The sequence below is a fragment of the Nanorana parkeri genome, unplaced genomic scaffold (genome assembly GCF_000935625.1).
Source record: "Nanorana parkeri isolate BGI_ZX_2015 unplaced genomic scaffold, ASM93562v1 scaffold26, whole genome shotgun sequence".
In the NCBI taxonomy this organism is placed as follows: domain Eukaryota; kingdom Metazoa; phylum Chordata; class Amphibia; order Anura; family Dicroglossidae; genus Nanorana; species Nanorana parkeri.
In genome coordinates, this window is record NW_017306294.1 from 3,210,723 (window position 1) to 3,229,651 (window position 18,929).

General features: G+C 38.7%; 1 protein-coding gene across 1 annotated transcript in view; it reads right to left on the bottom strand.

Moving 5' to 3' along the window:
- PLXNA4 (plexin A4) overlaps positions 1 to 18,929 on the bottom strand; it is a 580,559-nt gene that overhangs the window by 268,604 nt on the left and 293,026 nt on the right. Inside the window, exon 4 of the mRNA XM_018566064.1 lies at positions 16,159 to 16,259. Coding sequence (XP_018421566.1) covers positions 16,159 to 16,259 — 101 coding nt within the window. The remainder of the gene's footprint in view (positions 1 to 16,158; positions 16,260 to 18,929) is intronic.

Below are 18,929 nucleotides of genomic sequence, written 5' to 3' on the forward strand. Positions count from 1 at the left end.
GATGCATCGTGGGATTTGTAGTTTCACCACAGCTGGAGAGCCAGAGTTTGGCTACTCCTGATATAGACAATTAAATTAGTATACAAATGAAGGCAGTTTGTTCAAACCAAGAGAGGTTTTTTTGAACAGAGTGCAGCTGAAGAACGGGGTCGGAGAGTAAAATTATGATATAAAAGGTTGAATTTATTGGTATACGGGATAAAACAATTTACCATATAAACAGACTGCACAATACAAAAACCACTATCCCCACACCCCTAAAAAATGATCATTGCAATAATCCTTTCGTACACATCAACACTCACACACAAGCGGAGCTAGCTGATCAATATTCTCTAAATCTTCGGGTGGTCCTCAATTGAGAGGGAGTAGCGTTGGACTAAAGTAAAGGAGTGCAATATAGCATATGTCGAGTGCCTGGGAATTTCCTATCAAACTCTCTTAATATGTTTCTCTTTTTCCATGAAGTGTCTTTAAGATGTTAATTAGTTGAAATTGAAGTCAGTATGAGCATTTGACTTGGATCCTATAGACGCCTTCAATGGATACAACAAGTATCGCTACAATGGATACTTGATTGGTGATATCTTACTTTAGAACAAAAGAGCATGAGGATAGACCTGGTGAGTAAATATACAGTGTGCCGCTGAGTTATAATCACATTTGGCGAGCAGGATGCTTCCCCTCTGTGTGTAAAAGGAACTCGAGTAGAATTTACTCACGGCTACTTGAACTCATTAAACCGGACAGTCACTCTCCCGAGATGCATGGGCACCCGATGTTCTAGTCTCCAATTGTGCTCGTGAAAATGGTCACGCAATACAAGTTCCAGGCAACACTCCAGTTGGCTCTCTCTGGAGGAGCAAATGGTTCTTAGAGGGGTTCCAGTTTGATCACAATTGTATCCAGGTTATTGACGTAGCAGATCCTTTTGTCCCGCTGCTCAAAATAACCACGCTGGTTAGTAGATGCCTGACATGCAGGTGATGTCTCAGCTTAGCATCCTACAGCGGATGACGCGTTTCGCCCCTCCTAGGTTTCACAGGGCTTCGTCAGATCCAGGGATGTCTCAGCTTAGCATCCTACAGCGGATGACGCGTTTCGCCCCTCCTAGGTTTCACAGGGCTTCGTCAGATCCAGGGATCTGACGAAGCCCTGTGAAACCTAGGAGGGGCGAAACGCGTCATCCGCTGTAGGATGCTAAGCTGAGACATCCCTGGATCTGACGAAGCCCTGTGAAATCTCGGGAGAGTGACCGTCCGGTTTAATGAGTTCAAGTAGCCGTGAGTAAATTCTACTCGAGTTCCTTTTACACACAGAGGGGAAGCATCCTGCTCGCCAAATGTGATTATAACTCAGCGGCACACTGTATGTTAACTCACCAGGTCTATCCTCATGCTCTTTTGTTCTAAAGTAAGATATCACCAATCAAGTATCCATTGTAGCGATACTTGTTGTATCCATTGAAGGCGTCTATAGGATCCAAGTCAAATGCTCATACTGACTTCAATTTCAACTAATTAACATCTTAAAGACACTTCATGGAAAAAGAGAAACATATTAAGAGAGTTTGATAGGAAATTCCCAGGCACTTGACATATGCTATATTGCACTCCTTCACTTTAGTCCAACGCTGCTCCCTCACAACTGAGGACCACCTGAAGATTTAGAGAATATTGATCAGCTAGCTCCGCTTGTGTGTGAGTGTTGATGTGTACGAAAGGATTATTGCAATGATCATTTTTTAGGGGTGTGGGGATAGTGGTTTTTGTATTGTGCAGTCTGTTTATATGGTAAATTGTTTTATCCCGTAAACCAATAAATTCAACCTTTTATATCATAATTTTACTCTCCGACCCCGTTCTTCAGCTGCACTCTGTTCAAAAAAACCTCTCTTGGTTTGAACAAACTGCCTTCATTATGTTCCAAAATAGCAGCAGGGGGTTGTTTTTTGCCTAGCAAGTGAGAGTCATCAAGAAGAGTAGGTGAACTCTCAATTAAACAGGGGTGAGGATCTCTGTGTACATCAATCAACCTGTTCTAGTATACAAATGAGCATACGGGTACAAAAAAACTATACATACAAAAAGGGGGTTGCGGGGTAGTGGTGAGTGGCGGAAACAGGGAGATTTTCAATTTAGGCATTCGTTGCCCACATGCCAGGAGATGGATTAGGTGAGGTGAGGCAAATATAGCTGTAATAGGGAGAAAGCTAACTTATTGAGAACCTTTTTACCTGATTCTTTCTTGTAGCTGATGTAGTATCTGGACATCATGACTGTTCTGATAGCCAGGGTCTGCAGAAGTAAAGCAGTACTCTTGCTTCTTTTATTGATCAATCAGCAGTTTAGGGGAAGGAAGTTGACACCACTTTACCCTATATCTCTAACAAAGGAAATGGTGTCACCCTACTGGGGCATGGAAGACACCTTTTTTTGCAAATAGTTTCTCTTCAGGGTCACGTATGAACATATACTAATGTCCTCTGGTGACCCAAAACTCAGTATATAGGGGAATATATCTAGCTATATGCTGAGAGCGCAGAGCAGCAGCACAGCCAAGATGGATCCCGACAATACTGTCGAGATCCACCCCACTGGCTGACTGACAGCTAGCTCTGCCTCTCTAGAAGCAGAGCCAGCTGTGCCTGCCCCCTCTTCTGTCCATTCCTCCAGTCAGTGCTGGAGAAACGGAGAGGGGAGGGGGAGGAACCCCTGCGAGGAGCAGTGACTGGCAGTCAACACTCTCTTCAGGGAGCGGATTGGGTAATCAGTGATCAGCGCTATGTGTTCGCTGACTTTCTGATCAATAGAGCCGATCTGTAACACATTCATTGTCATAGGTCGACTTGAATTATGGGGATGAGTGTTTTTCACTCACCCCATAATTCTCCTTTAGGCAAACATGTGGCAGCACAGTTCTTGACATTTATACTGATTCCATAACAATACACCATTTTTAGAGAATTAAAATTAAACACTGACTTATTTTTAATTATGCATTGCTAACAAATAACAGAAACTGAATGCTCATACACACAAAGCAGTGTGTTGCAGGCAAACACTATGCACATTTGTCCCTCGCTGGTTTGAGCAAAGAAGGTAAGATTAAATGATCATTTTAGAATTTTATAAAATGAGATGTCCTTTACAGGTGATTCAAACATTTCACTGCTGGAGGGCTCTGCAATACACTTTCCCAGTAGTCCAGTAGAGCAAAGGTTTAACCTTTAGTTAGTGTGCTCTGGAGAGTGGCACAAAAGGCCAGCACATTTGTTTCTAGAGTAGATGGCCTCTGCTCATCTGAGAAGGCTGTGAACATGACCAGAATCAAAGAAGGAAAGACCTTAGCTTCTGTTACTGCAAGAGAACACTGCTAGTTGACTACAAAACAAAGTCATGTTATACAATTGGCATTGCCAAGCATGGACAGGGTTAAATAACCAACAGTATTCTTAACTTGAGCTATTGTTGATAATCTCTTTCTCATACAATTTTGTCTAATAGGACAAACTGCTATCCGGGAATATCTAGCTAACATTAAAAAGGGAACATTTAGGCAGCAATAAGATCAACTGATATATAGAACTACTGTACCACTTTGAACAGTCATTTACACAATTGCTGTTAAAAATGTTTTATATCAGCTGATAACGGCACCAGAGCTGGATTTATCAATAGCCACCGTAGATCTGTGACTATAAATGCCTCTGTCAGAGGGGCACCAGATAACATTCTGAATTCACTTGTTGCATACTAGTTCTAGATTAGTGATTCAAGAGACTGAACCCAGAACAGCCATGTAACTAACATTTTTAGAAAGAGATCAGCAATGGCAGCCTACATGTTTCTTTCACTACAGGTTTTCTTTAAGAACCGTTGAAGCAAGATAACAGCCACACACAGAGTGCATTGTTTTCAAATGGTCAGCAGACTTATAGACTGTAAAAAAGGAGCAGTAAAGAACACTATTTGTGTAGTACAGCAAAACAGGCAGAAAAGTCTGTCTGCTAATGTGGCACTCCTCAAGTACATATAAAATTACAAAAATATACATGTTCTCTTGTACATGCTATACAGTCTCTTTAAATATTTAAATATGGAGATTATTAAATTGTCCACTAGAGGGAACTCGGTGTTGTTTGCAACCAATCAGCCATCTAGATCAGCAACTGCTATAAATAAAGAGTTTTGTCAAGCTGGAAATGTGGTAACTGCTGACCTGTAAATTCCTGGACTGTTATTCTTATATTGCCATATATAGTATGATGAAAATAAAAGACTTACATTATGCAATTAAAATCCTATCTTCAGGTTAAAAAAAACTAGCCTTGTAGTGGGGCTAACCCCCACCACCACCACCACCACCCATCCACAACTACACAGCCCCCTAGAAATTCAACAAAGGTATAACGCATATTTACTACCATAAACAGGGAATATTGTTCTCAGCCAGACTTGTCAAGATTAAGACAGATTACAGTCGGTCCAATCCAGGAGCCAGCAGGATTTTAAAGGAGCCAGCTCCATTGACAACAACTAAAGAAAACCTCAAAAGTTAGGTACCAGATGTAATTTGTAAGAACCATTTGCTATCTGATTTATGGTATTTGGCCAGCCCTGGGCTAAATCTACCCATATATACACAGCTACTATTGCTTGCAGACAACAGATGGATAGTTAGAAATAACATGGTGACAGGGGATATCTGTAGACAGCCTCGCTGTCCCTCTCCATGGAAATATATTAATGATGAGTTGAGCCTGGCATTTATATTTATGAAAAAAGAGAGCCTTATTGACAACTAAAGAATGTTGGATCATGCATGCAAATTTAATGAGCAAATATGGATGCCATCATATACATTAATTCAAGCATATATATTATCGAGAGAAAAGGACCAATTTATAAAACAACTGTGTGGACCTACATTTGCACACTGGCACAGCTGTGTTCTTTACATATGTGTTGTTTGGTTTTCAAGCTTCAGGACTCTGAAACAAGCAAAGTCCCATTCATTTTATTTTAAAGTAGGAAAATGGTCACATGACTTTGGCAGGTCTTCTGACCAAAGACTTGATTCTTATCATGGTGTACCTTTTGCAGGGTTACGCAGCGAAAAAGCCAAAAGGGGGCACCATAGGATTAACACCAAGCTCTGCATTCTGAGAAGGACACTTAAAATGCAGGTGCAGAGTAGAGAAAACATTGCAGTGTTCTACAGAGAACAGATAGCGTTATTCACTATTCTTTACAAATTGGCCCCTAAGTTACATATACTCACTCTGAAAAGAATATTTACATTATGTTAATCACTATGTGGTCTATTCACGAAGCAGCCGAAGGATCTAGCCGTAGCTTCGGCCGATCCTTCGGCTAGCTTCGGCCCCAGGACCCCTTCGGTTCAGTATGCATTTCCAGTGTGCATTTAGCTGTTTATCTGGAGTTCTGCTTTAAATGTAGCCCCGGGGTGCAGACATGTTGATCTGCTATTTATTGTTAGATGAATAATGTCTGCAGGTTTACAAAATCCAATATAGAACTGTATATGAAGATTACTGTGATCACAACATTCATTATTTATTCATGTTAATTATCAGCTCAAGTCACTATTATAATTGATATTTCATATGCCACAATATATTGGCATTAGCCCCTGGAAAATGCATAATTTACATCACCTCAGGGTTCCCACAACAATCTTTCCATGGCACCTGTCTGTCTAGGAATCAGGGAGTACATTTTGTAAGAGAGGTCAATCCAACCCTGGGGCTTATTACCATAACCTAATTTTATTGTCAAGTGAAAACTGGGTACATTTTCCACCTGCCCCTTATTTACTAAGCAATGCCACATTCACTCAAAAATTGGGAAAATGAAACACAAAATCACATTTCCATGTATTCCGTATGCCTTATAAACAATTAATTATGTCAATATATCTTGTCAGGGGTTTGTTTTGTTATTCTACAAACTGGTATTTGCTATCTATGCTGTCTTTAACTGACAGTTTATAAACTGATATTATCACAAGGATTCTAATTCTTTTTCTTATGTATATTCCCCCATTCTGCATAACACATCTGATGAAAAAAGCCCCATCTTTGAGAAAGCAATGAGCAAAAATTAAAAGTACAACTAACTCACAGAAACCAATTATAAGTTATCTTTCATTGCTATAAGCATTTTAAACTAATGCAAGATAATTTAACTAGTTACTGTTTACCAAACATCAATACTCTTCACACTACCTTATTAATCCAAAATATCTAACACGGTGACATGATAGCGGCTGCAACAGATAGTAGGCAATGAATGGAATAGCACATATTTTGAAAAAAATATGACCATTTTGGTCTAGGCAACAAAAAAAATCTCCCTGTGCACGTATATGACATTTGTCCTCTTATCACACTCTATTTACACTCTATTTATACTTCAGCCTTTCATTAGAAACCATTATTGATTGCTTCTTTTCTGTGGCACTCTCTGCTCTTGATTTCTTACTCCTCCCCAGCCAGTCATAACCTTTGTGGTCAGTTCTAGAGATACACTTTTGTCCTTGAAACTCTCCTTGTTCTGCCAGTTGTATGAGACTTAGGCACAGCATCTAGTTCATGCCAGCAAATGTTTAGACCTGGCAGTCTCCTGTAAATCCCTAGAGAGTTTGACAGCAGCCAAGCTCCACGATTTCATTTCACACCATCTAAATGATTTATCAGAGTCATTGCTTGGGCAAGGATTCAGATATGCCTTTAAAGGCCTGTTGAAAGGGGCAATGGTTTGGCTCATTTTTGCCCACAGACTGACATTAACCATTTCAGCTACAGATATTTAAGAGGACATAGCATGACTCTGAAATATTAAACATAAGGTCTTAAAAAGTGCTGAGCCAATTAAGCTGAGAAATTAAATGCTTAAACCAAGAAATCAAAGAATGCTGACTTGATTTATGGAAAACAGGATAAAACGTATTACAGTAAGCAATAAAAAAGACATAATTTTTTTTCAAGCTAGATTGAAGATTTCAAACTAATGGATATTTTCAGTGTAGTAAAAAGGGTAATATTTGCAATAATCCCATTACCACATACTGCACTAAATATGACATATATGGGACAAACGCAATCATAGGAGACATATTTGATCCAGAAATACACACAGACAGACATAACAAGCGATAACTAGCAGTAGTTACATTCAACTGGACTTGTTCTGTAATGTTGAAGACATTTTGTACCTTCGCCAAACCACTTCTTAAGTTTCAATGAGTATAAGGAACATACTCCAGCATTTATATCCACACAGGCAGCACATACACCCTACTCCAATCACCGTAAAATGTGTAGATGTCGATTGTTCAAGAATGGGATAGGAGGGGTGAAAGTTGTGGAACCACTCTGCACTAGTTACATAATACCATTGTTGCATAATACCAGTTCTCACATGTGTTAAATCCTAGGCATGTTCATCCTCAAGAAATTTGTTTAGTTTAGTGTTGATTCGGATTTTGCGTTATTTTGTTTTTGGGGGATTCAGGTCCAAAAGTCAATTCGTTTCGGGATTTGGATGAAATTTGTTAGCGGAAGTCTGTACGACGTTTCGTTTCTGTTTCATGTTCGTTTCGTTGCAGCAGAATGAAATTTTTTTTTTAAATGTCACTTTGCTGCAACGAAAATTCATCCACAAACGAAAATACGTACAGACTAACATTAACAAATTTTGTCTAAAATGTCGTTTTCGTTTTCATTCATCATTCGTGTTATTCGGAAATTGGGATACATCTGAATCTCCGAATAACGAAAATTTGTCCGCAAAATGAATGTTTCCGAAACGAATCGCACATTCAATCCTTGATTTACATTTATAGCAGCATTCTATGTGAAAGACAGATGGTTTTAAAGGCCCCACATCTGTTCAGGGATGATTATTCTAGTTTGATGAATACACCTCTTGTGAACCAGTTGTAGTCTCTATCAAAAATGTGCATCTCACTGTCCTTAAAAGAATGTCCCTTGTTCTCAAGGTGTAAGAAAACAGCTGGGGGTGAAAATACTGGGGGTTCTTCCTGACACTAATTGGAAAAGAAGAAGTGACTAGGAGAAGCTACAAAACATCTTCAGCATTACAGAACAAGCCCAGTTAAATCTAAGTAACCACAACTAGCTAAACCATGATTTGGTAAGGCTGCAGCTATTTCAATCAACCTATGTTATGAGAAAATGTTATCATTATATAAAAACAACTGACCGCACGGACTTCCTCTATGATATACATATCTTTGCCATCCAGGCATTTTCAGCATCTTCAGAATGCCTGGATGACAGAGATGTGTATATCACAGTGCAAGTCCATGCTGTGATTTTTTTCTTTATGGTCTGTAGGATGCCCCATGTATCCAGATAAGTTCAGCATCTCTGTATACAATATACAGTATGTAATTGATTGGATTGTTTGTACATATATACAGTGGTTTATGGTTGGACATTATATTGAAGCACACTACTAGGTCATTATGGACTATCCACCTCTTAGGTTTTTGTTAATATATAAGACGAAAGAAAAAACATTTCTGCAGCACACAGATGTGAACCATCTATTTTTTTGTGGTGAACTACATTTAAAAAAAATACAAATTGATGCAGACCTGTTAAAAACTGTGTTCTGGTGTCCCTGCACATATTTGTACATTTTTGTGGACATAATTGCAGTTCACCCAGTCTTGGGCCAAACACCTAAATTGAACTGTTCTAGTAATGAGTTCTAGGTGTATTGATGCAGTTGTCTTTCTATTTAGACTCTCCTCCCCTGCCTTGGTGTGCTGTGTATGGCTATGATGTCTAATCTTATTAGTGTTAGAATTACGTCTAGCTACGCGTATGGGTTAAAAGGGGCAGCACAGGATATCTGGCCTAAGGGACAGGAAGTACTAATTTGGCCCTTTATATACGCTAACAGCCAGCAGCCAATACAATCTTCATTGTCAGTTCTATCTGGCATAGTTCTTGTTAGGAGCATATCTCCCAGCTCCATCTGGTGGTTGCCTGTTCTCACTGCACCTACCCCAGTTTAGTCAGCTGTGGGCTGATCAGGCTAATCAGCCTGGCTACCCACTTCCCACAGCCTGGGGGTTGGTTAGTGCAACTTTATATAAGCATCACAAGCCGAGGGATCTGAGCTTGTGACAGTTCAGTCTAGCTCAGTCTATTCTTGTCTACTCAAGCCTGTATTCTGCTCTTGTATATCTTGAATCCTAGTCTTACCTTGTAATTATCTTTATCTTGTATGATAGTCTTGCCCTTGAATCTGTTCCTGTCTTGTGTCAGAGTCCTATCTTGTTATAGTCTTGTCTTGTACCTTGCCACCTGTTCTTGTTTTCTATCTTGTACCTTGTCAACAGTCAGCACTACTCTGTTGTTCCTGGGGGCCACCTGCAACATTTATGGCCAGAGTGTATAGTTGAAGTCCTGTGGACATCCGAGTACCGGTAGGCATATATTGCCTTATGGGAAAGGCAGCTGCTAAAGGTGAAACAACTCGCTACTATACTGTATACTCCGACCAAGGTGCCTGTATCCTGTCCTGATAGTTCTTGGCTGCACAAACAAATGCCATACTGGGCTCTCTTTAATGGCCCCTTACTCCCAAGCTTTATAGTAGCTATATGGGCATATGGAATAGCTACTGTTTTGCCACTGATGTTTTTTTTATGTTGTCATTAGGGTGAAACAAGCAGTTTATATTTCGCTTTTTGCTTCATTTAATGGAGACTGAACCTGCGCAAAACCTTTCTTTTGCCATCACTGTATGTATTTATCCATAATGTTTTTAGTGGATAGTGAAACATCTCCATGCAGAAAAATGAGCTTTAGAGACTTAGAAATGAAAGAAATATGCGTGTCCCTTTATTCTTCTATTTCCAAGTATAATTTCCTATAAAGGAATCAATAACCCTGTGCTGTTTTCTTTCATTAGAGTCAGGTTTCCTATTGTAGAGTTGGGACAAGAGTAGGGTTGATGAAAATCAATGACAGCTCCCTGGCATGCAGCCTTCACACAGAGAAGCTGTTATTGCGTTGAAATTAAAGCAGAGCAGCAATCACCAGAAAGGCTGCCCTGTGCTCTTATCCTGTATCCTGCTGCAAAGGCACATGAAAACTAGGAATGGGTGAATCGGCCTAGGTTCAAATTTCAGGGAGTTCCTGATATCCTGTTTGAAATTCACAAAATTTGAACATAGGGAATCCCACAGACGTTCATATGGGTAAACCTTGATACTGTCCATTTTCAAGGCAAATAGGAAAGCTTTTGTCAAAGAGGAGGAATGGGGAGCTGGGAACTACTATGGGGGACATTTACCAAAAGTAGTTTTGGCTGCAACACCTGATTTTGTATCAAGCAGTAAAAGGTCTGCATCAGCTGGTGAAAATAGTAGCCACCACAGAACTAAAAGCTATGAGAAAGTTTACTTTAAAAAATAATGCTAAAACTGTCTAAAAGTATACTTTGTGAGCTTCTTTTTTCACAGTGCAACGCTGCATTGTCCCAAACGTTAAATAAAGTGTCAGTGCACAAACAAACTTCAAAACCACAACCTCACATTCCCTGATCCCCTAAGGCTGGGTTCACACCTAGGAGTATAGAATATGCGCGTTTGTTGCACGTTTCGCGGTAAAAAACATGCGACAAACGCGCGTTTTCCGAGGGCTACTTGGCTGTATCCCATGACAAAAACGCCCCAAAGAAGCTAATGTACTTCTTTGGGCGTAGGGCGTTTTGTAGCGCGTTCATACGGCCTGTAATACGCCCAGGTGTGAACCATACGATTAGGAAATAATGGGATTTCGGTGTTTGAGCATTTTGCAGAGCGTAGGAACGCGCTGCATAACGCCCAGGTGTGAACCGGGCCTTAGAGAATTATCTGAAAGACAATAGCCACAAATATTGTTTAGTGACTGGAAAGTATGAAAGCAGTTTGGTTAGGCAGCAATATAAGAGAAGAGACAGTTTTTTTAACGAGACAGGTTTGATCTTGAAATAGTGTGTTATTGAGTGTATTATTTCAAAGACAACAACCACAAATATTGTTCAGTGCCTGGACAGTATGTAAGGAGCTTGGTTAGGTCAAAATGTAATAAAATGGTCAGGCTGCAACACATGTGGGAGAAGTAAGGATGGTATTATCTTGAAATAAACAGTAGAGTGTATTATTTGAAGGATAATAGCCACAGATATTGGTCAGCAGCTAGACAGTATGTAAGCAGCTTGATGAGGCTGCAAAATATTAGGGACAGATGATGCAGGTTTTATCTTGAAATACACATTAGAGTGTAATATTTGAGAAAACAGCCATAAATATTGTTCCTGTGGCTGGACAGTGTATAAGCAGCTTGATTATGCTGGGTAGCAACTAAAAGTTAAGTCTGTAGAATTAGAAGCAGGATCACCGGATACCATGTAATCAGGAATCAGGTAGTTCAGGTGCTGCTTGTGCCAGCTTCCTATTGTCCTGCCTGACTGCTGTATTTAAAAAAAGTATTAATAACAGTACTGAGGCAACTGTCACAACCTCTGCTATTCTATAAGGGGATCAGAGGCACATTGGTCATCAGAGAGGATGCTACCACCATCAGGAAATGAGGCAAGGAGGTTTTCATACAGCACCTCCTGAAAATGCTGAATTTTGGGCTTCTTCGGAGATGGTGGCAATGTATTGTCAATTTTATCCTTGTATCGAGGATCTAATAGGGTGACCAGCCAACAATGTTCCCTCTCTTTAATTACCTGAATTCTGGGGTTCTTGTGCAGGCATGTGAGCATTCAGGGTTTGAGAGGGGGAAAATGGCCCCTTGAAGCCTGCCCTATTTCCTTCACCTTACTGCCAGAACCCCAACCCTCCTTCTCCTTGTATTCCTCCTCTGCCTCCTGCTGCCCCTGCCTCACATGGATGGAGGCAGAAGGCAAAGGATCCTGCTAGCTCTGAGACATCAGCATGTCCTCCTCTTTCTCCTGCTTCTGTGCCTACAATGCCTGGTCTATCAAGCCATGGAGTTTGTGCTCAAGTAGTAACATGAGATAGATTGTATAACTAATTCCCACCTCTTCATGGCTCACCATTTTCCTTGTCTCTTCAAAAGGTGCCAAAATGCTTCTCAGAATGGTGAAGGTACTTATTGGCACGGTGCAGCTCATATGCATTATTTTGTGGCAGTGAGTGCGCACACCTTGTAACTTTCTGAGATGGGAAAGAGGGACACCTTTCAGTACAAACAATGTGGGGGAAGGACACACCCTTGCAATGCTACTAGTTACACAGACCATGACAAATAAATATGTAAACATGTATAGTTAAACCCACATGCCTTTATAGTGGATGTTCAAAATAACAAGTACAATAATATATATGTTGGATAAAAGGTCTAGTGTAGCTAAATAGTTCATTAATTCCTTAGAGTGTGTGATCTAGTACACCTGAATTCAGTAATAGCTGCTGTCACTAGGCTATTTAAGTAATAGACTAGACTCAGAATCCATGTGCAATGGTCCCTGAGGCTTGTGATCATTGGGATGCCTTGTCACATTGATCACAGTAAAAGTTGTAAAACTAAAGAAGTTTTTTTTTTTTTTATACAATGCAAAAACCTTCTCCAATGGCTGTGTGTAAGAGAGAAGCTTGCTTCTGCATTTAATTCCCATATTAATCCCATTTACCAGATATCCTTTTTAGGCTTTTATGATTATCCTTTGTTCTTTGGGTCAAACTTTAAGGAAAGAAGCAACAAACTAATAACGTAAACCCTTTATAACATAGTGTGGCAATTTGTCTTCTGTATTTAAAGATGGTTGGTGCTTTATTTCAGGTTGTATAATGTTTTTCCTTATTTAAAATAATAAAAAATAATGTACTGCTCAGTAATGATGTGTATCCAGCAAGCAGGTAATGCATACATGTGTTGTTAGCAAGCACAAGAAATGTATAGTTAAATAAACTGTGTATTTATCTTTTCAGAGCAAGGTTACTGTTTATCTTGTAAGAAAATCTCCCATGCACCCACTAATACTCACCTTCAGTGCACTCCCCTGTGGCTTCATTGCTCAGTCAAAACCTTAAGTACATGCTCAGAAAATACACAGACCTATACATATTCAATACTGCAATGAAGCATCAGGGAAGATGAGCATCAGTGGCTGGGAAGGGGCAATACTCTTTTAAGAGAACCTGACACATTGCCCTAAATGGGCTCAGTTGCAGAGTCTCTTTACACTATCATATTGCAAGAATCAGAAAATTGTTCTAGTAAGAAAGACAGTATGGTTTAACAAATATGATAGCTATAATAAGCAATGCTTAGATATGTTATATTGTTACATTTGCATAATGCATGCTTATATCCAGTGTCATCAAACCAAAGGCTTCCATACACAAAGAGATACAAGTGCATAATGCACTAATCATTGTATCCAGTCACCACCTCCAATTTTCACAGCTCAAGCTGCCGTATCTTCTATTTACTGCCAATGAGATAAATTGAAAACAATTGCCTCTCAAATTATAAGTTCCTTGTGTCCATTAGTCAGCTCAATGTAGTAAATTTTTTGACTAGCTGCTATGGATGACAGCGGTATATTGTCATGAGCTGCATTAAAACCCAGTAAACCTTTAGTTTAAAACAGCTATATACATTCTATAAGCATCAAAACAAAGGATGTGCAAAATCTTAGTTATTTTCTTTTAGAAAGCATTTACAGCTTGAGTAGAAAAGACTGTCTCCTGACAGCAAGCTGTAGAGGAGAAACATTGCTCACTATTTGGAAGCAATGGTCTCTCTGTTCCTTGATGAGCCAGACCTATAGCTCTGCAATCAGCAGGGAGCATATCTGATAAGTGGAGTGATTTAGCTAGGCGTGTTGGACCTTTTGAGGAGAGACCATTGCTTCCAAACAGAGAGAAAGGGTCCTTCATTTTAGTATGCTGGTAAGGGACAGGCTTTTCTACTTTACTTTTTAGGCTGTGACTGCTTTCTATAGAAAACATAATCTAAAACTTTGTACACCTTTTGTTTTAATGCACTTGGAATATATTTAGCCGATTTACAGCAAACTGAATGTTCAGATGGGTTTGTTTTAGCTCATGTATAATTTTGGAAGTAACAAGCTCTCTAGGATCATATATTAAATATTTCATTTTCACAAACTGTATCATCCATCAAAGTGATAGTAATGACAACCAAAATAAACTGATTTGTATTTCACATCCTCAGGTATACTCGTCTGTTATTTAAATGCTAATTATAATTAAATTTTTTATGTCAGTTTATAATAATGTTGGCACCCGACCTGTACTTAATATATATCGCTCCACGGGTGGAATTGTTTCAGCAGAAGACAATTCCATTTGAAATTAATATATTGTTTATCTGTGTGAATTCTCCCAGCAGAAGCACCACAAAGAAAAGGTTCCCTTCAGAATATAAGAAGCTTTAATTAAATTTTTCCTGTATGTGCCATTAATGGGACCTTGTTAGAAATCGCTTTATTAGGCATATTGAATGTCTCTGCTTGTAAATATGCCTTATTACAAATAATAAAATAAGAATAATCAATACAATTTTTGAGTGCCACAGATTACTATTTTGTCTAGCACCTTTATGAAATTCATATAATCTATACTTGCTTGCACCTTCTGACATGACCCAGAGAAATTATGTCTGGAATGTGACTGGTTGCTATGTGCGACAATTCTATTATCTTTGTTCTTTTTGTATACATGAGCTCAATAGTTCAAAGAGTAGTAATGTGCAGCAACCCAAAGCAGTTAATCAGATGTCAGCTTCCATTAGTCTCATAATACTGTGCTGTGAAAATAAAGAGCTTGTACAACACAGATGAAAAAGGGGTGCTTGATGCATATACCAGGAGCTCACAGATTGTTTCCCAATTGCCAGTGTGAAAAATTTAATTTAAGCAGAGTTGCTGCTCTATGCAGGCACATGAGCTTTGCTTTCTACTACTCATTTTTAAAATGGTTTAGAAATACAGGATGCATAGGCTCTTTTCTTTAGAGACTCACAATAAGGAAGATTGTCAAATATTCCTGACTTTTGCTGAATTTTCCAAAACACCTGGTGTACAAAAGGTGTATTCATCCATATAGTTCATACTGGGATGACTCTGCACCTTGAATAGTACTGAATGCAGCCCGATGCTGGCATATGTAGCATAGCAACTTATTATTTTCTCTAACATGTCCTTTTTGCTCCATAAATAAACACACAGTAAAATACAAGTTGAATTAAATGTAGGGGTGGCAAAGAACAGACAAGAAAATGCTTTGTTAGGCAGATACTCACAATCTACCTGTTATATATACACTTTTCCCCAAATACATTTTTCATCCAGATCCAATGGGGATCCTGCTTTTATGCAGGATACAATCCCCATTGAAAAAAGAGCGTGATTCCCACTGAAACCTACACACTCTCAGTCTAAGGGGCTGATTTACTAACCTTATAAACACGCCACAAACAAGTATACACCTTTGTAGTGTGTTCCCTCCCAGCATGATCTATTGGTGGAATCTAGACACCTTTGTAGTGTGTACACACCTAGCAGGTGTGTTGTGCAAAGTCCTGCATGAATTGCAAGGTGATGTTGTGTAAATTAGCTCTACATTGTGTTGCTTGCGTTGATGAATGCAGGAATGTAAATGCATGAGCTAACCGTTTTTGTCTAAACTGTGAAGCAGCATTATATATGCATCATGTGCATCATGTGCATGATTTTTCCATATATGGCATTAGTGGAAATATGCTTTTAGAGACTTTTTGGTTGATAAATACATTTTGCTGTGTAAAAATCACACGCACCTAGTGCGTGCGTGTGTTTAGGTTAGTAAATCACCCCCTAAGAGTCTGTAAATGGCACCTGGACAGGCAATGGGTCCATATTATTCTTCTAGTCCATAAAGTGGATCCGATTGTATGTGGCGTCAACTTGTGATTTGTAGCTAACAACTGGCCTAGTGTGCTGTGAATCTTAGTTTGGACAAACAGTTTTGCTCATCATTTAATAGATGTCTGATACTAATTCTACTAGGTAATGTATACAAACTAAAAAAATGGTCATAGCTTTCATGTTAAACATAAAAAGTTGTACTTACATGTTATGAAGTACACACCAACCACAGTGTGGGTCTCCAGAGCCAAGACAATCACTGCACGTGGTATACTGACCACAGGACTCTACTGGTACTCGAGTTAGCTGTAAAAGAACAAGAATAATCATCTTAATAATATACCGTATGTGCATAATTTACAAAAAAAATTGCCCTGTATTAGTCTTTCACTAGCATTAGCATATGCATATATAGAACAATGGAAAATACGTATCCATTTAAGAACCAGCAGAAATCATTACTATTTGAAGTAGTTAATGACAAATACGTTGCATGCCCTGTACAATGCATAAATGTCCAAAAATACAGAATATAAAGCAACAGATAGTAATCTTTACCCAACACATCATAAATATATAATTTATATTACAAACATGTATTTTTAATCAGAAAGCTCAGCATAGTTGGTTTTATGTGGTCATCAATAAAGTGTTTTGAATGTATTCCTCATAGTCTGACAACTGAGTGGCATAAGTGCAAGGGAGCTTGGTGACCATATATTTTTTTATAATATACCTAACCCACCCCTTACTTTATTGGAAATAAAAAATAGATATGCATTTTTAAAAGCTAAATTGGAATCTATTTTCTGGGCCCACTGAAAGTAGAAAGTAAGCCTTACCCGCTGCTTTATTATTTGTCTGCTCTCATTTTCCCAGTCTGTGTCTGTCTGTCTGTATTGATTAGATTCCCGTTGGCTGAAGGCCTGAATAGAACATGGGAGCCTAAGCTCATCCCTAGAGCTTCCTGGGTAGCAATGTTCTGAACTCACGTTTTAAAATATCTCACCAAAATGCAATCTATAAAGAATGTCTCTTTAATCAGTGGAAAACCTGTCCTCTTTCACTGTTTTATCTGCTTCATGACTTCTGCACCACCTGTTGGGCCATGCTTGTATCATAATTTGGTTAGATCTTGTGTGTCTAACATATAGAATGACTTTGTTTAACAGCTGTATGGTGAGCTGCATTAAACTGTGCCCATAGTATTGTGCTTGATGTTACTGAAGAAAACTTGAGTACAAATCCCAATCAGGATTCAACAATGTAAGTGTTGGTACACTGTACCATTAACTGCTGGAGTTAAATATGAAACCTTTTATTAAACTTGGTTCAGCTTTCCTAATATTATCCATTTGAATATCTAAAGTACATTAGGACATACAGTCATACTGTATTTCAAATTTATGTACATAAATTATAAAGGGGATTTGCCTACCAAAAAGCATTGAATAGTAGTCATTCATTGGTAAAAGATCTGATCATTAAAAAATCTTTATTTTATCACTGCCAGGTAAAATGTATATGCATATAAAAGCCAATGAAAACAACAGGAAAACCCTTTCATCCTAGCTGATACATTTTTCATCTGATTTTAAAATCCCAAGTTATGTCACCATTGTGCCTACCCTAGACACAAACCAGTTACTGCCAAAACGTTCTGGAATTGGATGAAGAAATCTCTTTGTGGCCAAGTGATGTATTGTTTCTTTCATCTTGAGAAAAGGGAATAATCATTTTACTGTGTCATTTTTTTGTTGAAAAAAATGGTTATTGTGTATAATACTGAATGGGCACCATTATGTAGACGGGTAGTGAAGTGAAAACCCCCTTGACCAGAAATGAAATGTAGTATTCAAATATGCAAACTTGATTCTGAAAGTTACTACACCAATCATGTGATCATGAAAAAGCGAAAAACCTCAAATAAGTCATCTCCTCTGGTAAGCAATGGATTAGAATGCTGAATTTACTGCTTTAATATATTTCCCCTACATGTGTACATCAAAATGGAAAAACACACCTTTTGTTTATAGATAGGCTCCATCAGGTATGTATACATTGTATTTTTTTTTCTACAATAACCAATATAATTTACTGTTTCAGTGGATGGTAGTGTCTTACAAAGTTTACTAAATACTTTTTTTTTTTCAAAAAGCAACACAATGTTGGATTTTCCTATCAGGACTGTGGCAGGGGCAGAAAAGACAACTGTTTTGAATGGCAGAGATATTCATTGAGACAATGACCAAACCTGCATATGCACACTTCCCCTTTAGCGATCATCTTTTCCCCTATCTTCAGAGCCAGAACAGTAACTGGGCTGAGTGTTGCTGTGAGACAAGCACATTAGAACTCATCAGTATTTGGCAATCAGATAAAGACTTTCCTCTTCGCTTTCATGTGCGTTCCTTTTCTGTGCTGGAACTCATGCAATCATTCTTTTCCGCAGCCGAGACCATCGCAACCACACAAAGTGCTGTAACAATTGGGACCCTCATTATTTCTGAATACAGAATAAATAAAATGTGTAGTTGACTGACATTTAGCACTCTCTGTGGTATGATGCTTTTAATTATATTTTCAGACATTTTCCAGTAGGATCTGCCTAAGTTTGTCAAACTTATAGAAAAATTCACACCAGGTAATTACAAATTGCTTTCTGAATTGTTAAATCAGCACATAGGATATTGACACAGAACAACTATGAAGTGGTGAAGGATGAACACTTTCCAAGGCACTGGATGGTGGAAATATTTTATTTTGACAATTATATCTTTTGTTTAGCAGTGGCTCCTGTCACTTGATAAGAACAACATATGTGAAATTAATTAAAACACAATCTTCTCATGTCTGTGGACACTTTTAAGCCCAACTCCAGCCAATACTATTTTATTTTCCTTTTGGATAGCGTAGGGGAGGTTTAAAACTTAGGGGAGAGAGAGAGAGAGAGAGAGAGAGAGAGAAAGAGAGAGA